This window comes from Oncorhynchus clarkii, chromosome 17, assembly GCF_045791955.1.
Source record: "Oncorhynchus clarkii lewisi isolate Uvic-CL-2024 chromosome 17, UVic_Ocla_1.0, whole genome shotgun sequence".
In the NCBI taxonomy this organism is placed as follows: domain Eukaryota; kingdom Metazoa; phylum Chordata; class Actinopteri; order Salmoniformes; family Salmonidae; genus Oncorhynchus; species Oncorhynchus clarkii.
The window spans coordinates 35,373,016-35,399,364 of NC_092163.1; the positions used below are offsets into that span (position 1 = coordinate 35,373,016).

At 41.7% G+C, this 26,349-nt stretch overlaps 1 protein-coding gene across 1 annotated transcript in view; it reads right to left on the bottom strand.

Moving 5' to 3' along the window:
- LOC139370734 (histone deacetylase 7-like) overlaps positions 1-26,349 on the bottom strand; it is an 87,023-nt gene that overhangs the window by 7,910 nt on the left and 52,764 nt on the right. Inside the window, exons 14-23 of the mRNA XM_071110398.1 lie at positions 25,193-25,242; positions 23,523-23,630; positions 23,177-23,232; positions 22,082-22,169; positions 21,639-21,758; positions 20,203-20,300; positions 6,024-6,142; positions 3,033-3,166; positions 1,870-1,954; positions 342-495 (exon numbers count right to left, since the gene is read on the bottom strand). Of these exons, the coding sequence (XP_070966499.1) occupies positions 342-495; positions 1,870-1,954; positions 3,033-3,166; positions 6,024-6,142; positions 20,203-20,300; positions 21,639-21,758; positions 22,082-22,169; positions 23,177-23,232; positions 23,523-23,630; positions 25,193-25,242 (1,012 nt within the window). The remainder of the gene's footprint in view (positions 1-341; positions 496-1,869; positions 1,955-3,032; positions 3,167-6,023; positions 6,143-20,202; positions 20,301-21,638; positions 21,759-22,081; positions 22,170-23,176; positions 23,233-23,522; positions 23,631-25,192; positions 25,243-26,349) is intronic.

A 26,349-nucleotide genomic window follows, 5' to 3' on the forward strand; every position in this document is an offset into this window, starting at 1 on the left:
CTCTATGGAGATGAGATGATGACTTGGAATTAAATAGTAAAGTCATCAAATAAAACAAATGTAATTTTACACAACAACTGAAATATTTGACTCCAGTAAAGTCATATGAATAAAGGATGGTTAATAAGCGGTAACGAGCAGTCACTGTCATCATGGGACTGTTATTGTTTTATTCTGTGTTCAGAACCACATAATGCACAGTGCATTTAATGTCCACTTTTATTTTTTTTATTTTTTTTTACGAAATCGACAACCGTGACTATTTCAAATAAATGATCAAACTGAAGACGAACCGAGCTCAAAAAAAAAAAGCACAAATCGCTCAGCACTAGTACTGTTACCTGTCTGTGGTGAGGCTAGCCATGGAGAGGGAGGCCATGGCGGACACAGTGTTGTTGTGGTCCTCTGAGTTCCGTCTCAGACTCTGTCCCTGGGCTTGCATGTAGGACTGATCCACTGTGTGGGCCACTGCCCTCAACGACCGCCAGTACTCACCTGGATAGAGAGGGAGAGAAATAGAGAGCAAGAGTGAGAGAGATGGAGAGAGAGAGAGGGCAAGAGAGAGTGAGAGAGATTTTTTTTGGGGGGGGGGGTTGGGTTTCATGTTGCCTCCGTAGCGAGTACTGTCTTTGAAATGTGTGAACTGTATTCTATTAAGCAATATTGCAGCTACAGTAATACTTGTCTGTGTGTGGTCGGAATAAAGGATCAATACGGCCATTTTAATTCAGCATATCACAAAAACACACATTATGCCACATTCACATGCCATCAATCCCATCTTCAGAACAAGCTTGATTTATACAATATTTTGAGTTGCATGTGTGATTCTGACATTAGCATAAATCAATATGGGTTCATACTACTCATCTTCTCAAGCTCTTTTCGTTTAGGACATGCGTGTGTCTCTTGACACATGGCGGAAGGAAAATAAATCATTGGATATTTGTGTGTTGAAGAGCCTTGGTGTGTGTGATGTGTGTGTAAGAGAGAGAGAGGGGGCCATAGTGTGTTTGTGTGTGTGCACGCATGTGTGTGTTCCCAGTATTCACCACACATATATTTCACCCTCTGCCTAAATGAAGGGGCTTAACATTCTTGTGGCTTTGCAAATATTTTGTATTAATCTAATTGGATTGGGATAACATTTGTGCGCAATCAAGAGGGGATGTTGTGAAGGTCGTGTGCCAAAGAAGTGTTTGAAGTTAATTGGAGCCAGGAAGGCTCTCTCTCTCTGTGTGTGTGTGTGTGTGTGTGTGTGTGTGTGTGTGTGTGTGTGTGTGTGTGTGTGTGTGTGTGTGTGTGTCTGAGAGAGAGAGAGAGAGAGAGAGAGAGAAGAGAAGAGAAGAGAAGAGAAGAGAAGAGAAGAGAAGAGAAGAGAATAGAGGGAAGGAAAGAATGAGAAGGAAGGAGGGATGAAGGCAGGAGAAAGGGAATGGATGGAGAGTGAGGTGGTCAGAGAGAGAAATGACAGCAAGATAGATGGGGAGAGGAGGTACTACAGATAGAGGGATAAAATAAATAGAATGACCGAGGCTGGAGTGGCAGAGATGGAAGAGATGTGGGAAAGAGTGGACGGAACAAGAGAGGTGTACAGGGAAGGCTTGAAGAAAAACAACGAGAGAGAGGGACGTGCAGAGTAAGAGAAGTAAAGGAAGACAGAGAGAAAAGAAGATGGGGAGAGAAAGAGAAGTGAAAATAAAAACACAGCAAGCGAGAGACTGAGATGGTGTAAGAAAGAGAGAGAGACTGAGATAGAGGGAAGATACTCTAGAGTGAAAGACAGATTGGCAGAGGGAAGAGTGATGAAGACAGTAAGACAATGATAATGAGAGAGAATGTAGATAGTGTTTATCATCAGATGTTTACCCTGGGCCTGTATGACTCGCTGTAGAGAGAGGACAGCGTTGCGACAGGGTCTCCTCTCCAGAACAGCTTGAGACAGGGGCTCCACCTGGAAGGGAACACACACAGAGGAAGACAGGGGGGACGTCAAACATTGGAGTAAAACATCACACACACAGAGACAGGCACTCAAACACACATACGCGTTGCACGCACAAACATAGCACGCGACACGCACACACACACACATACACACAAAAGCGGTGGGTGTGGTGTACTAAAGTGAAAGACCTTATATCCCTCTAAGGACACATTATGCCTCCCCTGCCAACAGGTGTGTTGCTGGCACTGCATGGCTAGAGCAAAAGCCTGAACCCACAACAGGGTAAGACTACCCAACACTGTCCTAGACAATAATATAAGGTCAGCACTGTTCTGTTTTCCCTAATGGTTATGGTTAGGATTTAGGGAGGGGTAAGATCTGCCTAAGGGGCAACATCCTCCCGCAGGGTAAAGGCATCAGCACCTTTCAGTTCAGCTGGCAGCTAGCCAAAGTTGGCTAGACGAACCGAAAGAGTGTGCTCGCATACTGCCCTTAAAAGACATTCGCTTGAAAAACAAGAAAAAAAATGGCAATAGTACTCTTTGGCCATTTTGAGAAGCCGTAGCCACTTTCTCAAAATAGTCAGAATTAATCTACGATAACTCAAGGTATCTATCATTAATTTTGACGATTTTTGCAGACGAGATCTTAGTCGCACAATTTTACATCTGACTAAGATTGGTGCAGCATTTCTCAATGAAAACGTGCATAAAAACGAGTCGAATAAAAACGTTGAATGAAAACAAAGACTTTATTGAAGAATCCCTACTGTTGACCAATCACAGACGAAAGGGCGTACACTTCGACTCTTGAACTTTAGCTGGCCTCGAGAAAAAATGTGGTGTCCCCAAACAGCCAAAAAAAAACTTACCCGAAGTCCAAAACTAACAGAAACGTCACAAAATGTCATCACAATGTATGCACGAACTCTTCTGAACTGTTTCGGCTGGGAAGCACGTGAATGCCTCAAGACTACCCATCACTGTCCTAGATGCTGATCGAAGGTCAGCATTGTGTTTTTCCCCCTTATGGCTCGGGTTAGAATTTACAGAGGGTTAAGCTGGTGTCTACTGTGTCTACTGACCTGAGTGCCCAGCAGGATGCGGACGCAGGCCTCCGACGCATCGCAGATGGCCGTGAGGTCGTGACCCCCCTCCAGGGCCATGACAACCCGGCCCCCCGCCAGCCCCATCAGCTGATGTGTCAGGAAGCCAAAACCTGAGGGAGAGATACATTTATACACTTTATTAGAATTCACACATTAAAATGAAAAGGATTAAAACATTCCAAAGGTCACAGATGCATGGATAAAATTGTTGATACAAAAAGCCCCTTCTCCATATTGCCAAGCACACACACAGGATGTGTGAGAACCCTGAGGAAAAAAGCTGTTATGCTGAAATGTGCTATTTTTTTTTTAAAGGTACAGTGCCTTCAGAAAGTTCTGTATTCACACCCCTTGACTTTTTCCACATTTTGTTGTGTTACAGCCTGAATTTAAAATGTATTCCATTGAGATTGTATGTCACTGGCCTACACACAATACCACATAAGTGGAGTTGTGTTTTTACACATTTTTACGAATGAATAAAAAATGAAAAGCTGAAATGTCTTGAGTCAATAAGCATTCAACCCCTTTGCTATGTCAAGCCTAAATAAGTTATGGAGTAAAAAGGTGCTTAACAAGTCACATAATAAGTTGCATGGACTCTGTGCAACAATAGTGTTTAACATGATTTTTTGAATAACTAGGTCATCTACAGTATGTACCCCACACATGTACGGTCCCTCGGTCGAGCAGTAAATTTCAAACACAGATTCAACCACAAAGACCAGGGCAGTTTTCCAATGCCTCTCAAAAGAAGGGCACCGATTGGTAGATGGGTAAAACAAAAAAAAAAAGAGAAATGTAATAGTCCTTTGAGCATGGTGAAGTTATTGATTACACTTTGATGGTGTATCAATACAACCAGTCACTACAAAGTAACAGGGGTCCTTCCTAACGCCTTTGCCGGAAAAGAAAGGAAACCGCTCAGTGATTTCACCATGAAGCCAATGGTGATTTTAAAACAGTTACAGTATAAAGGCTGTGATAGGAGAAAACTGAGGATGGATCAACAACATTGTAGTTACTCCACAATACTAACCTAATTGACAGAGTGAAACGAAGGATGCCTGAACACAATAAAAAGTATTCTTAAACATGTGTCCTGTTTCCGACAAGGCACTAAAGTAATATTGCAAAAAATGTGGCAAAGCAAATGAACTTTTTGTCCTGAATACAAAGTGTTATGTTTTGGGGAAATCCAATACAACACATTACTGATTAGCACTCTCCATATTTTCAAGCATTGTGGTGGCTGCATCAAGTTATGGATAGGCTTGTAATCATTAAGGACTGGGGAGTTTTTCAGGATAAAAAAGAAACGGAATGAAGATAAGCACAGGCAAATTCCTAAAGGAAAACCTGGTTCATTCTGCTTTCCACCATACACTGGGAAATTAATTCAATTTTCAGCTGGACAATAACCTAAAACACAAGGCCAAATCTACACTGGAGTTGCTTACCAAGAAGCGTGAATGTTTCTGAGTGGCCTAGTTACAGTTTTGACTTAAATCTGCTTAAAAATCTATGGCAAGACTTTAAAATGGCTGTCTAGCAATGATTAACAATCAATTCGACAGAACTTTAAGAATTTTGAAAAGAATGGGCAAAAATTGTACAATCCAGGTGTGCAAAGCTTTTCAGTGACTTACCCATAAAGATGCACAGCTGTAATTGCTGCCAAAGGTGATTCTAACATGTATTGACTCAGAGGTGTGAATAATTATGTAAATTAGATATTTCTGTATTTCATTTTCTATAAATTTGCTCAAATTTCTACAGCAAGTTTTCACTTTGTCATTAAGGGGTATTGTGTGAGAAAAAAACTATTTTATACATGTTTTATTCATTTTGAACGTGGAATAAGTCAAGGGGTATGAATACTTTCTGAAGACACTGTATACCACTTGATTTATTCCACCTTTTGTGTTAGAGCTTGAATTCAAAATGGATAAAATATATTTTTTTTTCCCACCCATCTACACACAATGCCCCATAATGACAAAGTGAAAACTTGTTTTTACAAAGTAGACTCAGCGATATGACATCATCATACACAGTGGGGCGGCTTCCTGCTCACAGACATAAACATCAAATCAGCCAAGACTGACACTGTTTGCTCTTTGTCAGGAACAAATACAGACGAAACTACTGAATAAACCCTGTGAAATAAAGAACTGTCTGATCGACGAAGTAGAACTCTTAAGATAGTGAGGATGAGGTAGAAATAGGTTGCTCTTAGAACAGTTTAGAAGGTTAATTTCAACCTGTAAGATCCATAGAAGGTAAAGTAAGGTATTAATTTACCTTCACAATCACATTTTAACTGTATTTTATATCTATTTGAATCAAGCCGTTTTGGATTGGCTGAGCTAAAACCAATGGTGAACCAGTAAAGACAGCTAGCTTGATTCTTATAGTGCCAGCTAAAAGGGAAAAGTTTGAAAATAAACCATCTGAATGATTGGTATTTAAATTCCCACAGGTGATACAACTCATTTGAATAAAAGCAATAATAGAGAACAATTTGAGTACTTTGCTACATCAATCCTTTTGATTTGCTTTGACATGGGAAAACACCAAGGAATCAAAGATGGCTGCCAACATGTGATTATTGAACACTACTTTAAACAAACTGTAGCATAGGCTACTCAATTTGGGCAAGTTTATTTTACCACGGTTACATTTCTGACTCCCCTAACTCTCTAGCTATAAATATACTGTATGTACTGTAAAAAATAAATAAAGCATAGATAAATAAATAAAGTAGTTAGATATTAGGAGAGGATTAGTATTTACAAAAACACTTCCATTAAGTCTCAACTATGTTTGTCAACTACAAGAAAAATGTCATAATGTGTGATCGCATGAACTTTTGAATGTGTGTGTGCGTACGCTCAAACGTCTATTTGCATGCGTGTCCCTGCATGTGATTCAGTGAGGAACTGACGAGGTGTTTCGTGAGCTTACACTTGGCCGACACTTTGTAGCCCCCCAGCGGCGCCGGATGTCCCTTGACGGCATCGAAACCAGATGAGACCAGCACCATGTCAGGAGAGAACTCGTGGGCAATCGGCATCACCACAGTCCTGGAGACATACAGGAGAGAGAAATCAGACGTTCAAATCTTCAACGCTGTTGTAGGTCAAGCACTCAAACTAGTACGTTTTCCTAAACCGTCTCAAAATCATTTAAAACAGCATAGCTCATTAGGCGTAGTAAATGTGCTTATAATGCAAGGTATTCATAGAAAGTGTCACAAAAATAGTAGTTAGATATTAGGAGAGGATGTATCCACGTGAGAAAGTAATTTCTGAGCCTGTGTGACAGACGAATGTAGTTGCTAGCAAGAGCTCAACACAATTCTTCAGGGTCACAAGAGAATAGCATACTATATGTGACTTTGACCCTTTAACTGACTGTACATTTCACACCAGGCTTGGGCGGTATACAGTTGAAGTCGGACGTTTACATACACTTAGGTTGGAGTCATTAAAGCAAATTTTTCAACCACTCCACAATTTTCAAAACTATAGTTTTGGCAAGTCGGTTAGGACATCTACTTTGTGCAGGACACAAGTAATTTTCCAACAAGTGTTTACAGACATTATTTAACTTATAATTCACTGTATCACAATTCCAGTGGGTCAGAAGTTTACATGCACTAAGTTGAATGTGCCTTTAAACAGCTTGGAAAATTCCAGAACATTATGGCATGGCTTTAGAAGCTTCTGATAGGCTAATTGATATCATTTGAGTCAACTGGAGGTGTATCTGTGAATGTACTTCAAGGCCTACCTTCAAACTCAGTGCCTCTTTGCTTGACATCACAGGAAAATCAAAAGAAATCAGCCAAGACATCAGAAAAAAAATTGTAGACCTCCACAAGTCTGAAGGTACCACGTTCATCTGTACAAACAATAGTACGCAAGTATAAACACCATGGGACCACGCAGCCATCATACCGCTCAGAATGGAGACGTGATCTGTCTCCTAGAGATGAACGTACTTTGGAGTGAAAAGTGTAAATCAATCACAGAACGACAGTAAACGACCTTGTGAAGATGCTGGAGGAAACAGGTACAAAATTATCTATATCCACAGTAAAACGAGTCCTATATCGACATAACCTGAAAGGCTGCTCAGCAAGGAAGAAGCCACTGCTCCAAAACCGCCATAAAAAAATCCAGACTATGGTTTGCAACTGCACAAAGGGACAAAGATCGTACTTTCTGGTCTGTCTTCTGGTCTGATGAAACAAAAATAGAACTGTTTGGCCATAATGACCATCGTTCTGTTTGGAGGAAAAAGGGGGAGGCTTGCAAGCAGAAGAACACCATCCCAACCGTGAAGCACGGGGGTGGCAGCATCATGTTGTGGAGGTGCTTTACTGCAGGAGGGACTGGTGCACTTCACAAAATAGATGGCATCATGAGGTAGGAAAAGTATGTGGATATATTGAAGCAACATAAAGACATCAGTCAGGAAGTTAAAGCTTGGTCGCAAATGGGTCTTCCAAATGGACAATGACCCCAAGCATACTTCCAAAGTTGTTTGACCCAAATTAAACAATTTAAAGGCAATGCTACCAAATACTAATTGAGTGTATGTAAACTTCTGACCCACTGTGAATGTGATGAATGAAAGAAAAGCTGAAATAAATAATTCTCTCTACTATTATTCTGATACTTCACATTCTTAAAATAAAGTGGTGATCCTAACTGACCGAAGACAGAGAATTTTTACTAGGATTAAATGTCAGGAATTGTGAAAAACTGAATTTAACCGTATTTGGCTAAGGTGTATGTAAACGTCCGACTTCAACAGTACCATATATACTCTATACCGGGGTATTTTGAAATAGCCACGGGACAGTTTTTCAATATCGTCAATACCGTTGTAACTATTTCCTTGAAGTTTTTCAATACATTTGAATATTTGTAGCTATTTTTTAAGTAAATACCTGCAGTCAACTTGTGCAATACATTAGGAGATGAAGCAGATCGCGTTCTTATTTCACCTGTCACATTATTATTAGTATTATTCATTTACGTTATGAAGCGTACTTAGTTCACCAGCACAGTTGAGCCAGTCACGTGTTTGTTGGTGAATAGCACAATGGGAGAAAGCGGGAGCAGATGAGTCAAGCTGTGTCACATGGGGTCATGTTTTAAATTGAAAGTCAACCGTGTTTTTTCTGCTTCAATAGAGCGATCAGGGACGTGCAACTATAGTCTATAGTTTTACTTCACAGAAAATATGTTACATAATATATCTTCATTTTCATCAGCTGACAAAAGAAGTGCAATGCTATTTGGCTGGCAACCACACAAGTAGATGAGCTTACAATGAAAAAACAAGGTCTTTTTTTTGTCAAAAACTATGCATGGCCTTCATATGTCTAATGTTTAAGCTTATCATAGAAAGAATGTAGCCAGCTACATTTCCTAATGTTTTGCGTACATTTTATTTAGCATTTTACCAGAGAAAAATAGGCTGGCCACACTGAGAAAAGTACAGGAGAAAAGAAGCTACACATCAGTCTGAGCTCTGTCTGCTGATAGAAAGCCAGTTGTGAATTCTCATCCGAGTTTAGAAGTGCAGCTGAAGCACAAAATGAGTCTGATGCCGAGCAGAAAGGACAATGAGAAGCATTTTAGATCTGTGTTTACACAGCAAACTATTTCTTATGCGTTTTAGATATTTTTCTGGCGTGAAAAATGCAGAATGTGTTATGTGTTAACATGACCCCTAGTTTCACTTGCTATCTAGGTACGTAGCTGAGTTAATACGGTGACGGGGCATCCTATTGTGTTAGTTTCTGACGTGTTTGAGAAGGCAAAGTTGCCATCTTGATTTCCTAGACTTTTATCCTCCTCTCCGTTTTCTGCCTGTCTGTTCGTTTCTCTGGTGCCCCCTTTGTGTACTAACGCGGTAATGCCATAAATCCCGAGATGAAAGAAGGACGGTATGACGATATGAAAATCTGGATACCGCCCAACCCTATTTCACACCCTAGCCTCTCATGACACACAAAACACGCTGTGCTTTATTGCTTACTGTATATGACATGCTCTTGAAGAGTAAAGCGGGATGTAACATTTTTGGTTGGGAGAGATGTACAGTATGTGTATGACCACATGACAAGGCAATTCACAAATAAATCACTGACTACCAAGTCACATTTGGGTAACATTTTGAAGAGACATGGTCAAATTAAACCCCATGTTCCACAGATCTAACTAAGTTTGTGCGGTCTTGCCAACACCTATGGTCATTGCGAAACAGCACAAATAAATCCAGAACCAGGCTACCATTGATCATTCCAACTGTCTGAACCGTTTCAACAAACTCCTAGGTAACATACCCATTGTGACACAATGTCCCGAGTGGTGCAGCGGTCTAAAGCACTGCATCTCAGTGCTAGAGGCGTCCCTACCGATACCCTGGTTTGAATCCAGGCTGTGTCCAAGCTGGCTGTGATTGGGAGTCCCCTAGGGCAGCGCACAATTGGCCCAGCGTCGGCCGGGGTAGGCCGTCATTGTTTTAAAGAATTTGTTCTTAACTGATTTGCGTAGTTAAATAAAGGTTAATATATATATATATATTACATGTTTTAATTAAAAGTAGATGAAATTTGAAATGCTAACCACATGGTGCTCTAACTCCAGCCTCACATAATAGATGTACAAACATAACATCAAGTTGCACAGATACCATGTAGCTGAACGATAGTTACACATCATTTACATATCTCTGTTTGATAACATTTAGTGTGAAAACACAGTCACTAAACTTCATTAAAAACCACATTTGGCCTCTTCCTTGAAATGTAATAATTGTTTTATGTATCTTATATGCAGTTGCAAGTAATACTTGAGTACCTACTACGATACATTCTGGTTACCGTGGTTACCAAAGTAGTTAAAGTTGCCCTTGCTGGCATGTAGTTTATGTAAAGTGCTACCAAACAGATGAAAACCATCAGGACCAAGAGAGAGTGATGTCCAGAGGGGAGTATTTGTCGATGATGCCAGCACAGACTCTCTATTTTCATCTTCTGGGACCGCTTCCCTTGTTCTTCTCCTCCTCCTCCTCCTCTTCCCTTCTTCCTCTTCCTCCCATTGCTGCTGCCGCTAGTGATTTAAGCTAGCACACACGGCCCATGCTGTGATTCCTCTCGCTACCTCTTTCTCTCCCCCGCCATCTCCTTCTCTCTTTCTCTCTCCATCCCCCCTCTGTCAACCCCTCCGTCCCTGCCTCCTCCTCTCTCCTTCCACCTTCTCTCTTCCTCTCTCTTTCTGTCCCTCCCCTCCTCCCCCTCTCTCTCTTTCCCTCCCTCCTTCTCTCTCCCCTCTCTCTTTCCCTCTCTCTCCGGCCGCCAGTTCAAAGCGTTTCGGCGGGCGGCTGGTTCCCATTAGGGGCTCGTCCCTCTTCTCACGTCACTGACAGCCAGCCATCTGGTATCCATTGGGCTTAATTACGCCGTCTTTGGATTCCCTAACAATGCACCCCCCCCCCCCCCCTCCATTTTTCCCCGCCATGCACTACCAGACCCTGCAGCTCGTGTTGTGGGGGTGCACCTCCTCATACACACACATGAATGTACATGCACGTGTACACGCACAAATACATACAGACGTGCACGCACACATATACACGCAGATACACATGGTTGTGCACACCCGCACACAACCACACCAACAAACACACACACTTCCTCTTCAATGCACACTCACAAGTACGACCCCCCTCCCACCAAGCTTAACAAAAAATCCACCAGGCTATATCAACCTCCACCCATAAAAAAACACTACCTCATCAGATTCTAACCCCTGCCACTGACCCCCTACGCCCCCACATACAGCCCCTTTACCTGACCCTCCTGCCTAGTACCACATACACACAGCACGTTTTACCCCCAACTCCAAAGGAATCCACCAGATTATACCGAAATCCCCCCAAACCACTTCAAATCCTTTTCAACCAGAATCTACCCCTTCCCCTTTGACACACGCTATTTACCCCACCCCTCTCACACACACACACACACACACACACACACACACACACACACACACACACACACACACACACACACACACACACACACACACACACACACACACACACACACACACACACACACACACACACACACACACACACACAATATACAGAAGAGGTTGCCATTTTGGAGGCAACCCAAGATCCCTCAGCCTCTGAATGGCAAGATGTGAAATAAACAGAACCGGTCCATGTCTATGCACCAATACATATGCTTCTAACTGGGAGATTGAAATCTCAATCATGAATATGAATCAAATTAGAAAGATGGCAGGAAGAATGGAACCAGTCACTGTACTTATTACATTTACGGCCATTGCAGAAACTCTTCAAATTGGGTGCATCTTGTCTGGCTGTACAGGAAGTCTAGTTGAAAAGTGGCTCAGTCACAGAGATCTTTCTTGCACCGAGTCGACAATATATTGCTTTACAGTGTTTGTTGGTGGATTACGGTGGGGGGAACGCTGTGAAATCATTTTCACATGTAAATACGTGTTTTAAAGGTGAACTCCTGGGATTTTACATTAGGATTTTCCAATTCCACACCAGGATATAGCCTATAGGCATAGAAGAAACAGTTGCTAGGTAACATCTACATGTAGGCTACTGGAAACTAAGTGATAGTTGCTAGGTAACATCTACCTGTATTGAGAGATACTGTTAAAAAAAAGAAAAAAAAAAGAAGGTTGTTGGTAACATACACCTGTACTGAGAGCTAATAAAACATTACAGTCGAAAAAGTTACTAAGTTACGAGGTAACATCTGTCGTAGGTAACATCTAGGTAACAAACACCTGTATTGATAACTACGTGAGATATGCTAGATTACTGGGAACTACCTGTACACAAAACGAAGGTAGAGTTGCTAGTTAACATACACTTGAACTAAGGAACATTTTCCAGTTTCATTTTTCCTTTTATACATCCAGTGAACCAACACAGACTATACTGCCTAAGTGGTTCTCAGATAGTTAGCAAATAGCATAGTATGCTAAGGGCAAACATTGAGCCTAGCGTCTCCCTGTTGAAACCGATAGCTTGTAACGGTACAGCACGGCTTTACCCGTTAGCATCGTGAGTTTGACGAGCTTGGCCCACCCACGGTGTGTGTATGCACCATACAGACCTCACATACTGTTTAACGGCCTGGTGGCGAGCCAACACCGCTGACAGGAACGCTCAAAGTTCATTATGCTGCAAACCGAGCAGCTATTCATTCAGGGGCTGTGGCTTGAATGAAGTGGAAAGTGCGGTGCACAGAAAAAAAGACATTGGGACGCACTTCCATACAGTGGCATGGATTTACACCATGGGCTCTATTTCCGGCAGCCGTTAAGCCAGCGCCATTGTCAAACACAAAATGTGAGCGGACAAATTATTTTAGCCAGATACTGTTATTATTTTGGATATGCGCAAAACCCCTCATGTAGGCTACATGTCCATAAGCCCATCATGGTATGAAAGATGACTGATACCGCTGACCCTATTTAGAAACATTTAAGTTATTTTTCTGTTACAATTGCTTGTTTTCTGTTTCATGTGATTAAAAAACACATTGTCAGTAGGCTACCCGTACCCTAGGCCTATTACAGCGAAAGCTGTTTCAACTGCAACAAGTTGCGTGTATTTCTTAACCTGGCCATGCATTAGCCAAGGAGCCGATCTATAAAATATTTCTAGGTCACACTTTATTTGGATAGTCCGGATAGTCATACTATCAACAAACTATCTGTCAATAAGCAACTGCTTGCTAAGGTTAGGGTTAGGTTTTAGAATAAGGGTTAATGTTAGGGCTAGGGTTGAATTTAGGATGAGGATAAGGGTTCAGGTTAGGGCTAGGGTTAGTAGATAGTTAGCTGAAATGTTACTGATAGTCCATCTGTAGGTGCTCTACAGACTATTTAAACAAAGTGTTACCGATTTCTAAATGGTCTACTCGTGAGGATTTTGCCATCATTCTTTGGCATTATTCATAATGAAAATAGGCCTACCTGCAGTACATTCTCCATTCGGCTCGTATCCATCCCTATTTCCAAAAAGTGTCTCTTGTCCATTTACCTAAGAAACATTCAATCAAAAATATCGAAATGATTCAGTCCTACTGCATAAGGCCATATCAACGGTAGGCCTAGGCTGTATCTTGCTTATTGAGAATGTGCCTCACACATGCAATACAATTTAGTATCCTAGGCTCCTGTCAACAATGTTGACTGTCAACACTCCACCGCTTACTGCTCTTTACTGTAGCCTGTGCTATTTAATAAACTGTAGTATCAATTCACAATGGACTAGGACGAGAATATTCTGTGCCCCCCCTTACAGAAAATAACTATGGTATTCCTATAGGATATTATAGGCTTATAGCGTCCTATAATATCTCGCTCCCTATATAATATTCTTATAAGATTTCCTGCCAGATGTTTTCTGTAATAATACTCAATAGTACTTGTATAGTATTATCATTAATCAAAATCTCTATAGTATTCATATAGTGAGTTTTTAGTAGCTCTCTTGCATACCTAGCATAAATGCGCTTTTTTCAATGAAGAACAATGTGCCACAGCAAGTTAAATTGGCTGATGTCATCGCAGCTCTGGCAAAACGTAATCTAGCGACTTCTAGCGACAAAACAAACAGCAAATAGCGATTTTCCATGAAAAATTGTTGACAACACTTGCTTCTTGTGCTCTTGCCAGTTTATTGAAAGAGCCAACTGAAAATTGAAGAGAGAAGCACCAGATAAACACATTTATTTTAAACTATCTTCATGGTGAGCGTGTTATAAAGCATATGATATAAAACACCAAGTTAAGCGGAGTGTAATGATATTATTTTTGTTATTTTTTATGATGTTTTGAAAGTTTAATTCATTTATAAATCTGTATTGGTATAGAAGCTAACATCGGCTAATGTTAGCTCCAGTCAAGCTAGCCTGTCAGTCATGGCGACACAGGACTCCAACGAAAAATCACACAGAGAGTGTAAATAAAGGGAAAGATTGTAACTTTGCTATCATTAGAGATATGTTGAGAATGACATGATGGAAATGTACTGATGAGATGCATGTCCTTCATCTTGAATCACTAGGGTGGATAATGAATATAATGTCCTTAAATTCTTTCATTTATGAGGCTGTTTCTCCAAAAAAGCAATGTGTTCCCCAGTTGAAATGGCCTTTCATGTGTATTTATTACTAAATCGAACAATTCTGTTTTGTAGAGCTTCCAATGCTTCTCATAGAAGTGCAGGAGTTTAGGATGGAAAGGAAAAAGCATCCCTCACTTTCTTAACACAGAATGAAATTGTCCTCCTTTGTGAATGACATAAACACCTGTTTAAAAACATTAACAAGGATACATTTATCCTCGCATATCACATCTCATGATTTGAAAAGTGACCACAATTGCCTAAACTTATGATGTGCCTTTGTGTTTTCTATAGGTAAAAACTGGAAGAGGGCTCCAAAATCTAAATTTCGAACCTCTGGGAAAAACTTGTTTTAATGACTCCAACCTAGGTGTATGTAAACTTCCGACTTAAACTGTACAGTGCCTTGCGAAAGTATTCGGCCCCCTTGAATTTTGCGACCTTTTGCCACATTTCAGGCTTCAAACATAAAGATATAAAACTGTATTTTTTTGTGAAGAATCAATAACAAGTGGGACACAATCATGAAGTGGAACGACATTTATTGGATATTTCAAACTTTTTTAACAAATCAAAAACTGAAAAATTGGGCGTGCAAAATTATTCAGCCCCTTTACTTTCAGTGCAGCAAACTCTCTCCAGAAGTTCAGTGAGGATCTCTGAATGATCCAATGTTGACCTAAATGACTAATGATGATAAATACAATCCACCTGTGTGTAATCAAGTCTCCGTATAAATGCACCTGCACTGTGATAGTCTCAGAGGTCCGTCAAAAGCGCAGAGAGCATCATGAAGAACAAGGAACACACCAGGCAGGTCCAAGATACTGTTGTGAAGAAGTTTAAAGCCGGATTTGGATACAAAAAGATTTCCCAAGCTTTAAACATCCCAAGGAGCACTGTGCAAGCGATAATATTGAAATGGAAGGAGTATCAGACCACTGCAAATCTACCAAGACCTGGCCGTCCCTCTAAACTTTCAGCTCATACAAGGAGAAGACTGATCAGAGATGCAGCCAAGAGGCCCATGATCACTCTGGATGAACTGCAGAGATCTACAGCTGAGGTGGGAGACTCTGTCCATAGGACAACAATCAGTCGTATATTGCACAAATCTGGCCTTTATGGAAGAGTGGCAAGAAGAAAGCCATTTCTTAAAGATATCCATAAAAAGTGTTGTTAAGAGTTTGCTACAAGCCACCTGGGCTTCACCAAACATGTGAAAGAAGGTGATCTGGTCAGATGAAACCAAAATTGAACTTTTTGGCAACAATGCAAAACGTTATGTTTGGCGTAAAAGCAACACAGCTCATCACCCTGAACACACCATCCCCACTGTCAAACATGGTGGTGGCAGCATCATGGTTTGGGCCTGCTTTTCTTCAGCAGGGACAGGGAAGATGGTTAAAATTGATGGGAAGATGGATGGAGCGTACAGGACCATTCTGGAAGAAAACCTGATGGAGTCTGCAAAAGACCTGAGACTGGGACGGAGATTTGTCTTCCAACAAGACAATGATCCAAAACATAAAGCAAAATCTACAATGGAATAGTTCAAAAATAAACATATCCAGGTGTTAGAATGGCCAAGTCAAAGTCCAGACCTGAATCCAATCGAGAATCTGTGGAAAGAACTGAAAACTGCTGTTCACAAATGCTCTCCATCCAACCTCACTGAGCTCGAGCTGTTTTGCAAGGAGGAATGGGAAAAAATGTCAGTCTCTCGATGTGCAAAACTGATAGAGACATACCCCAAGCGACTTACAGCTGTAATCGCAGAAAAAGGTGGCGCTACAAAGTATTAACTTAAGGGGGCTGAATAATTTTGCATGCCCAATTTTTCAGTTTTTGATTTGTTAAAAAAGTTTGAAATATCCAATAAATGTCGTTCCACTTCATGATTGTGTCAACTTGTTGTTGATTCTTCACAAAAAAATACAGTTTTATATCTTTATGTTTGAAGCCTGAAATGTGGCAAAAGGTCGCAAAGTTCAAGGGGGCCGAATACTTTCGCAAGGCACTGTATATGTGTGTGTATGTGTGTGTGTGTGTGTATTTATATGTATGTGTACAGTGTGCATGTGTGTTATATATATATTTACAAAAAAATATGGGGTATTGGAAATAATGCAGACAATTACATTAATGGAAGCTACGATCTATCTGCAATATTAAAGCTGAACTACACCCTACATTTAAAATAAATACTAATAAATAAATAAAAGACAGTACACAGGCTCTGTCGCAGCCAGCCGCGACCGGGAGGTCCGTGGGACGACGCACAATTGGCCTAGCGTTGTCCGGGTTAGGGAGGGTTTGGCCGGTAGGGATATCCTTGTCTCATCGCGCACCAGCGACTCCTGTGGCAGGCAAGGCGCAGTGCACGCTAACCAAGGTAGCCAGGTGCACGGTGTTTCCTCCGACACATTGGTGCGGCTGGCTTCTGGGTTGGAGGCGCACTGTGTTAAGAAGCAGTGTGGCTTGGTTGGGTTGTGTTTCGGAGGACGCATAGCTTTCGACATTAATTTCTCCCGAGCCCGTACGGGAGTTGTAGCGATGAGACAAGATAGTAATTACTAACAACAATTGGATACCATGAAATTGGGGAGAAAAGGGGCTAAAATCAAAAAATATATATTTTTTAAAACTAGTTTTTCAACACTAAGTTGACTGTGCCTTTAAACAGCTTGACAAATTCCAGAATAATTCCAGAAAATTATGTCATGGCTTTAGAAGATCCTGATAGGATAATTAACATAATTTGAGTCGATTGGAGGTGTACCTGTGGATGTATTTCAAGGCCTACCTTGTCTGGTTCATCCTTAGGAGCAATTTCCAAACTCCTGAAGGTACCACGTTCATCTGTACAAACAATAGTATGCAAGTATAAACACCATGGGACCACGCAGCCGTCATACCGCTCAGGAAGGAGACGCGTTCTGTCTCCAAGAGATGAACGTACTTTGGAGCGAAAAGTGCAAATCAATCCCAGAACAACATCAAAGGACCTTGTGAAGATGCTGGAGAAAACAGATACAAAAGTATCTATATCCACAGTAAAATGAGTCCTATATCGACATAACTTGAAAGGCCGCTCAGCAAGGAAGAAGCCAGTGCTCCAAAACCGTCATAAAAAAAAATAAAAAAAAGCCAGACTACGGTTTGCAAGTGCACATGGGGACAAAGATCGTACTTTTTGGAGAAATGTCCTCTGGTCTGATGAAACAAAAATAGAACTGTTTGGCCATGATGGCCATCGTTATGTTCGGAGGAAAAAGGTGGAGGCTTGCAAGCAGAAGAACACCATCCCAACCGTGAAGCACGGGGGTGGCAGCATCATGTTGTGGGGGTGCTTTGCTGCTGGAGGGACTGGTGCACTTCACAAAATAGATGGCATCATGAGGTAGGAAAATGATGTGGATATATTGAAGCAACATCTCAAGACATCAGTCAAGAAGTTAAAGCTTGGTTGCAATTGGCTCTTCCAAATGGACAATGACCCCAAGTATACTTACAAAGTTGTGGCAAAATGGCTTAATGATAAGAAAGTCAAGTTATTGGAGTGGCCATCACAAAGCTCTGACCTCAATCCCACAGAACTGAAAAAGGGCAGAACTGAAAAAGCGTGTGCAAGCAAGGAGGCTTACAAACCTGACTCAGTCACACCAGCTCTGTCAGGACGAATGGGCCAAAATTCACCCAACTTATTGTGGGAAGCTTGTGGAAGGCTACCCGAAATGTTTGACCCAAGTTAAACAATTTAAAGGCAATTCTACCAAATACTAATTAAGTGTATGTAATCTTCTGACCCACTAGGAATGTGATGAAAGAACTAAAAGCTGAAAAAAATAATTATCTCTACTATTATTCTGACATTTCACATTCTTAAAATAAAGTTGTGATCCTAACTGACCTAAAACAGGGAATTTTTACTAGGATTAAATGCCAGGAATTGTGAAAAACTGAGTTTAAATGCATTTGGCTAAGGTGTATGTAAACATCTGACTTCAACTGTAGTATGCTTATTGGTCATAGTATGGATATAGCTAATATGCCAAAAGTTCCCAGATGCCGTACTAAATTCGCCAAAATATGAAGTATACAAGAAGTGGACACTATTTCCGTGCTTTTAGGGCCCATAATGCAATTCTTCATGAAATGGGCGTGGCTTCACAACATTTTCAGATTTGAAGAAAATGGTGGAAAATATGCAGCCGAAGTCCTTAGAGAGCGGATACAAATTCATTGCTTTAACTTATTATGACAAATGTTAAGAAAATGTTGAGCAATGTAATAAAGTAATGACTTTTCAAATAAGTTACGTTACACGTTATGTTGGCTGACAATTTGTTAGCTACGTTATCCTTACAAACCGCATAGCATTACTGCAGTATGTTCCAGCATGTTAGCTAGTTACCTAACGTTAGTTGGCTACTAATACATCGAACTTGCCAGGAAGCATATTAACTATCTGCTAACTAACTAAACAACATTTATTGACTTGATTATTCACATCATTCTTAGCTAAGTGGTATAGTCGTTGTGCGTTTCAATGGACATAGTTAATTCTGGCTATCTACTCCGATTTCAGAGCACTCTTGCGCAGAATATGGCCGGTGTCAGTAAACATGGGCAAAAAAAGCATAATTAAATTGTTGCCAGCAGCACAGTTACAGTCTCCAACACTCTGTATAACATGAAAACAGCCTAACCAGCTCTGCTAGGGGGAGTAAAATGGTCAGAGTGAGGTGTTCTCTCATTTGTGTCTGGAAGTAACTAGCCAACGTTACTCAGATAGCTTGGGTGCTTGACTGCCGTTGAACGCTCGGATCAACCCTACTCCTCGGCCAGAGTGTCCAGTGTGCTCTCTGAATGCTCCGATAATTGTTTTTACAAAAGGACAATCTGTCTACTCTCTGGATTTACGAACGCCCAGAGCGCACTGTGGCACTCCAGATCGAATTTATGAACACAAACGAAATCGTAAAATGTCTAGCTAGTCATTTGTCATGCTAACAAGCTAGCAAGAGTTTGCATAGCAACAGCATCAACTTCCGGTAGACAGGCGAAGCACTAGTATGCTCAACTGAAACGATACCATTCGTTTACAATATACTAAAATGAACTAATAGTATGTTGTATATACTCATTAAGTATGTAGTATACAGTATGTTAGTATGGGTATTCGAACACAGCTCTAGTCTTCACCCAGTAGCTCAGATTGCGACAGGTAATTTCCCCTTTCTTGCATGCTTTTAATTCTGACTCTTTGTGTATTAGGCTATAGGCCTAGTGGAATGTATATAAGAAGAAATTTAAGTTAAAAGCCAATTATTGTTATTATATGCCTTATTTTGTCATTCCAGTTAAATTCTGATTTCAGATTATCAATCCTTACCAAATAGGGAAGACTCAGTATGCTCTAAGTTTTTCTCTATCTTCATTAGGAATTTGTGTAAGTGGCAGCGGTTTGGGAAAAGACACACAAAGATACACATTTTCAAAGGAGTTTTTTCTTGACTGATTACCATTTGATTGATGTGGTGCGATTGCATGTCATATCATTTGAAAGGGCTGTTTCTCAGCTTTCAAAATATGTATTACGTTTTCACATATGGTCTGACACCAGCAAAGTATGTTCATTAATGTACGCTGGTCTCAGTACATTCATGAATTCCCCCATGGATTGGATGGCATCACAAACATCCAACTCGCACCACAATATAACACCTGAACACATGACATACATGTCTGTTATGTCACAGCTGTCTGTTGTTATTTCAAGGATGAGTGAAGAGGTTCGGTAAGACTCCCTATGAATCATTAGCGAGCACCCCTGGCTTTGACTAGAATATAATCTTCTGTGATTTTATTTTAATGTGAATTGGGCTGGAGGTAAAGTGAGGTAGGTTAGGTGTGTGTGTCTCTACTGTACCGGAATGCCGCCAGGTATTCAGCGTCGCCCATGGGAGGGTCCAAGCCTCCCGTCCACGCCACATTGACATTGAAGCCCTCACCTGCTCCTGCTCCAACCTGGACAGAGCGGGAGAGAGAGTTATGTCTTACTTCATGGAAAGTTGTGCTGAGAGTTGAAAGGTCATGAGATATTTTGCATCAAATGTTCACAAACTTATCAGCACGGTTGTTGAAAAATGCGCATTTGTTACAATTGAGGAAAAGCCGCGTCACATTTCAATGACATACGGGAGTGATTACGATTTCCAAATGAAAGACGGCTGGCCATTAATTCAACGCCTCCATCAACTCAACTATTTCGATTTTTGATACAATTTGTCAAATCGGCTTATAAATCCCTCGCAGCAACAACAAAACTACACCCAGATTAAGTCCCAGTTTTAACACACTACAGGGACGTACGTATATTCCTGAGTCGGCACTTGGCGATATTCAGTTTCTAGTTATATTTCACATAATCTCCGCACCCAGAACCAAATGTTAACATCTGTCGCGAGAGACTATATTTCACCGGTGGATGTCTCCCTGATTTGACCTCACGTTCGTGGGATGGCATACTAACTGATCCCCTGGTCTTAAGAGGAGAGTAAGCCTTAAAAATGTCTGCTAACGGCTATTTAGCTTTTGAAACTCCTCCGCCATCGCTCAATGTCATGGTGAGGAGATAGTGAGGACTCTGAGTGACACACTCTTGGCAACAAATTGCAGCAATTTCCTTTGTGTGTGTGTGTGTGTGTGTGTGTGTGTGTGTGTGTGAGGATGATGTGCATTGCAGAGTGTCTGACTTGACTCTCTCTCGGTAGACGGGATGTTCACAGGGCAAACTCAAAACACATGAGCTCCGCCATCCACTGCCAACTAGTCACTCTCCCTCTCTTTCTCTTTCTCCATTGTTCTTCTCTTCTTCATCCCCTTTCTTCGGCCCCCCCCCTTTCTGTTATTCCTTTCATGTTTAAGAGACGCTGGAGCGGATTACGGGTACCCTGATGTTTCTCTGTGGTACCCCTGATGACATCAATGCTACCCCTTAGTGTGTTATATAGGTACACAGGGTTGTGGTCGAGGGACACAGAGACCCCAGAGGTTTACCACACAGCTCAGTGGCGGTCGAGGGGCCATTTAAGGCTAAGCCACATCCAAGCCAGCATAGCATCTAATGGACCATCCTCCCATGATGAAGAATATGGTAAAACATCCCCTTTTTTTATCCTCCTTATTTGGTGAGAATGGAGTGGGTAGTAACAAACGCTAAAGGCGTTTCAGACTATTGGGCAGACACAATCCGTTCTGTGCTGGCTCAGATGTTTTCTTTTTTTCCCCCACATGAAAAGACCAATCATGTATTTGATGGGGGAGCATGATGTACATGGTGGTGGATCGTCCAACATAACTTACCTCGGCTGGGTTACCGCTACCGGGGAAGAAGTTGCCATTGTCATAGCGATGCAGGGAGATGTACAGCACGCTGGAGTCGTTGTAGAACACTGACTGGGTACCGTTGCCATGGTGAACATCCTGCACATTGGGGATACAGGTCAAGGGGTCGTCATATGTAGTATGCTTGACCAGTCTCATACTTGCTCTGGATGTTTGCATCTTATTTGTCTTTACAAACCAGGTAGTATTTAAGTGTGCATGTGTTCCAACGTGTGTGTGTGTGTGTGTGTGTGTCTGTCTGTGTCTGTGTTAACGCCCAGACTCGTGGCGGGCCCAGACTCATGTGAAAAGCAGAGATCAGTGTGAATGTTGACACCACGCGTATGGTCAATATGTGTGTTGTGTAAGTAAGCAAGTGTTAAGCTCTCATGTGTGGACCAGTGATGGCGGTCATCTCTCACCCAGTCCACAATGAGGATCTTGCTGATGCTGAGTTTGTGCTGGAGCTGCTTGGCTGCGATGGCCACGGAGTTGAAGAAGCAGAAACCCCTTTGGAAAGACACATATGGACTTATGAGGACATAATCAGGACAGGAGGTCATGTCCCCATAACGTGACAAAAGACACCCAATGTCTCAGAGAATGTCCTCACAATACACACACTAGGTGATGTGAGGATATTAGTGCCAATGGGTCAAACATGCTTTGTTTCACTGGACATGCACTCATATTTAGGCTTGGTGTGAATGGCGAAGGGGCAATGTATGAATGATGGGAAAAAGACACGGCAAGTAAACATCTGACAATCTCAGACAAAAGAAAACCATAACAGAAACAAAAGCAAAACACAAAGACGAAAATACTCTCCGCATATCCAAATAAGTTCTGGTGAAATAACTTCTCGTGACCTGAAATCATTTCTCGTGACCTCCCTCCTCGCGCATTTCAGAGAGCGTGCTCCGCATAAAACCACTTACAGTAAGCCGGCTCGTACCCAATATCCGTAGGATATTGTGAGACAGGGAAGGTGTGAGAGAAAGAGTTGATGTATGAAAATGAGAAGAGGAATGTTGAAAGCGGTGTTGTCAGCAGGAGCTATAAGCTCGGCGAGTGTGAACTGTAGATCATATCTACCGGCCAACTCCTTTCCTCCAGTAAGTCTTTATCGACACATAAATTACTAGTGACAGGCACTGCTGAGTACACACACTATCGCGCGTGAACCCACTCACGCATGCAAGCACCCACACACACATAAGCTGACGTATGCAAGCACACACAGCTGAATGTGGTTAGCCTTCTAATGCATTCTATTTCAGACTGATGCACAGACATGCACCCACACACACACACACACATGCACACAAGCCTTGGGCAGGTAACGCACAGACTCCATACACACACATAACACACACTTTTGGACGGTGCTTTTGATGTGTAGGGGAAACCCTTTGAAATTATTTTAGAGACCTCCTGGCTGCGTGTGTGTGTGTGTGTGTGTGTGTGTGTGTGTGTGTGTGTGTGTGTGTGTGTGTGTGCGTCTGTGCAGTACTTACAAGGGGGTAGAGCGGGCTGCATGGTGTCCAGGGGGCCTCACCACTGCAAAGCCATTCTGTGAGATGTAAATAGAAACTGTTACACTTTGGCTCTCTCTGAGCACATCTTACAATTTGATGTTCATCAGTTCAGAATACACTGAATGGTACTGATATAGAAAGGCAATTTTTAAATTCCAATTTCATGTGAAGTTCATAAATAATGAACAGAAATGACATTATGCTTCAATATCCAAGTGCATTAATGTATGTTACAGTGTTGACAATTCTGACCAGTTGTGTTACGGCCTTGACATAACTAAGTGGGGGTGTAACTGAGGTGACGATGAACGTTTGGCGGTCTCACCTTCAGCTCTCCCTGTGCTACCCTGAGCGCCAGTTCCGTCACGCTGCCTGCCGCCAAGCGAGACGCCGTCGACGTGTGTGTCTCATTCCAGATCGTATCGTTGTCCACCTGTCAATCATGCAAAACCAGGATTTTACCAGGGGGCGGGATCAAAGTTAAAACCACTAGGAGAAACAAGGGCATCGTTTAGAAACATTATAAGTTCATTGGTTGAAATAGGTGTCACTTGATATCAACTATGTGACAGCCCAATGAGGTAAAGAGGAAGTCATGCAGTGGAATTAGGAAACAGAGGTGACGGGTTGTGGTAAGGACTGGATTATTACAGTGTTGGATTACAAAGTCTCTACTGTGAACCAACTAAATGAAGAGTAGCATAACTTATTGGGAGTCAGGGGGATAGAAGTGGCAAGGGTAACATTTACCCACACAAATCACCACAACCTTGACTTTAACTGCTTATGATGACAGTAAAGGGGGTAGTAGAGTATTCCTGTTCTCAGATTCTCAGATTCTCTCTCTCTCTCTCTCTCTCTCTCTCTCTCTCTCTCTCTCTCTCTCTCTCTCTCTCTCTCTCTCTTCTCTCTCTCTCTCTCTCTCTCTCTCTCTCTCTCTCTCTCTCTCTCTCTCTCTCTCTCTCTCTCTCTCTCTCTCTCTCTCTCTCTCTCTCTCTCTCTCTCTCTCTCTCTCTCTCTCTCTCTCTCTCTCTCTCTCTCTCTCTCTCTCTCTCTCTCTCTCTCTCTCTCTCTCTCTCTCTCTCTCTCTCTCTCTCTCTCATTCCATGTTTCAAAACTCCACATTTCTGGCGGTTTGGCACGACAGAACAATGAAATCCTAGGAATTTATTTTATCACTTTCTTCGCCATCTTGTTTCAATCAGCTCACCTCACCAGAGGAACCAAAGGCCGGAAATCCAGGCAGATCAGGCGCCTTATCAACACCATGCAAGCCCTCCTCTACTCTCCTCTTCACCCTCTTGCTCTCATCTTCTTCCTCCTCCACTCATCCCCTTTTCATCCTCTTCTTCAGTGTCCACATAGTTTTTTTTCATCATGACTATACACAGTCTACCTCCTTCTCTTTTACTCTTCAACGCTCATCTGCCCCTTCTCTTTCATCTTCATCATCCTCCTGCACTCCTCTCTTCTTCAGTGTCTGCATTTTCTCTTTCCTTATCCACACCATATTAGCAGCATTCTTCCTCCTTATCTCTTCTCCCCCTCTCTCCACTCATCCTCTCTTCATCCTCTTCTTTAGTGTCTAGGTTCTCTCTTTCCCCACATCCCTTCCTCCTGAATAAATTCCCCTCCACTCAACCACAGTTCCCCAGGCACCCCTCCAAGCGAACGATTCAGAGTCCACCCCATTTCTTCCTCTCTCTCTTCCTCTCATTTCTCACCTCTTCTTTGCCTTTGATATCTGATTGGCGTTTTGACCGTGTCCCCGCCAGCAACAACAGCCTCCACAATTTGTCGCTCTATTAGCTTAATTGTGTAATGAGGTATAATCAAGCTTGTAATGTTTGCCATTTTGTAATGTGATTAGATAAGTGGACAGATTTCACATGACTCTTTGATTGTTTGTTACAGGGTCTGTTGAGCTGTTTGCCTGTGTACTGTGTGTGTGTGTGTGTGTGTGTGTGTGTGTGTGTGAGATTCTGAGTAACTCACTCCAACTCCTCCACATGGTAGCATCACAAACATCCTTTGAGATAAGATTCCTGAAAGAGTGAGATAAATCCAATACATTAATCTTACATTCATTCAATACTTGATGATCCATGCATATGTGTGTAGTTCCATGTGTGTGATTATGAGTGTGTAAAAATACTTAAGTGTGGCTATTACTAGGGCTGTTGCGGTGACCGTATTACCACCACACCGGCGGTCACGAGTCACGAAGGCAGTCAAATTCCACGTTACCGTTTAGTCACGGTAATTAGGCTACTCCAAGCTCTGATGCTGCTGCTGGTCATTAGTAGCCTACCAAACTTGCTAACTGACTTGTACTCAGCACTCTATTGTCCCTCTAATCACTCTGACATCAATGCAAATGCATTCGAAAATCTAATCAAACACTTCATCAGAGCCCATGAGCTCATGTTGCGCAACATCTCTATAGGCTATGCAATAGTGGCCGCTAAATAAAAAGAGGAGGATCCCATCAGCTTTCTACAGGCTAGCCCTACTATATTTATTTCTCAACTTCCTAATATTAAGCACATTGCTTATATTTACATTATGAGTATAGCCTACCTGGCTGGCATGAAAATGAAAATGAAAAGCATCCTCCATTCGCTTTTTAAGTGCATAGATGACATGTATTTTTTCCCCCGGCCCCTGTTTCGAGACAGGTGCTTGATAATGGTCCATTCTAAATCAAAACCAATATCACACATGTATTATTTAGCATATGTAAAGACAAGATTAAATCAAGAATAGTCGGATGGGTGACAATATTAGCCTATCACTTGTGACTTATATATTATTACTTGTGAATGATGCCCAGCATAAGAAACAAATGGCTTTTTTTGTGTGACTTGTTCAAATCATAGTCGCACACCTCATGTAGCCTAGCCCATAGGCCTATATGTTTTAATAAGGTTTGTATCACAACTAAAGTGGCCAAATAACTTAAACTTAAAATGAAGCACATTAATCCACTTTACAAGGGGTGTAGAGCCTAACTGGCATATATAAGCAGCGTGTGAGTTTCAAGTTTGGGGAAGATCCTTTTCACCATAGAAATGCACCTTCATAATAAAAGCATCACACGCATAAACAAATACCCTTTTGATAAGTGTTTTCCGCTAATGGGACATTCGCGC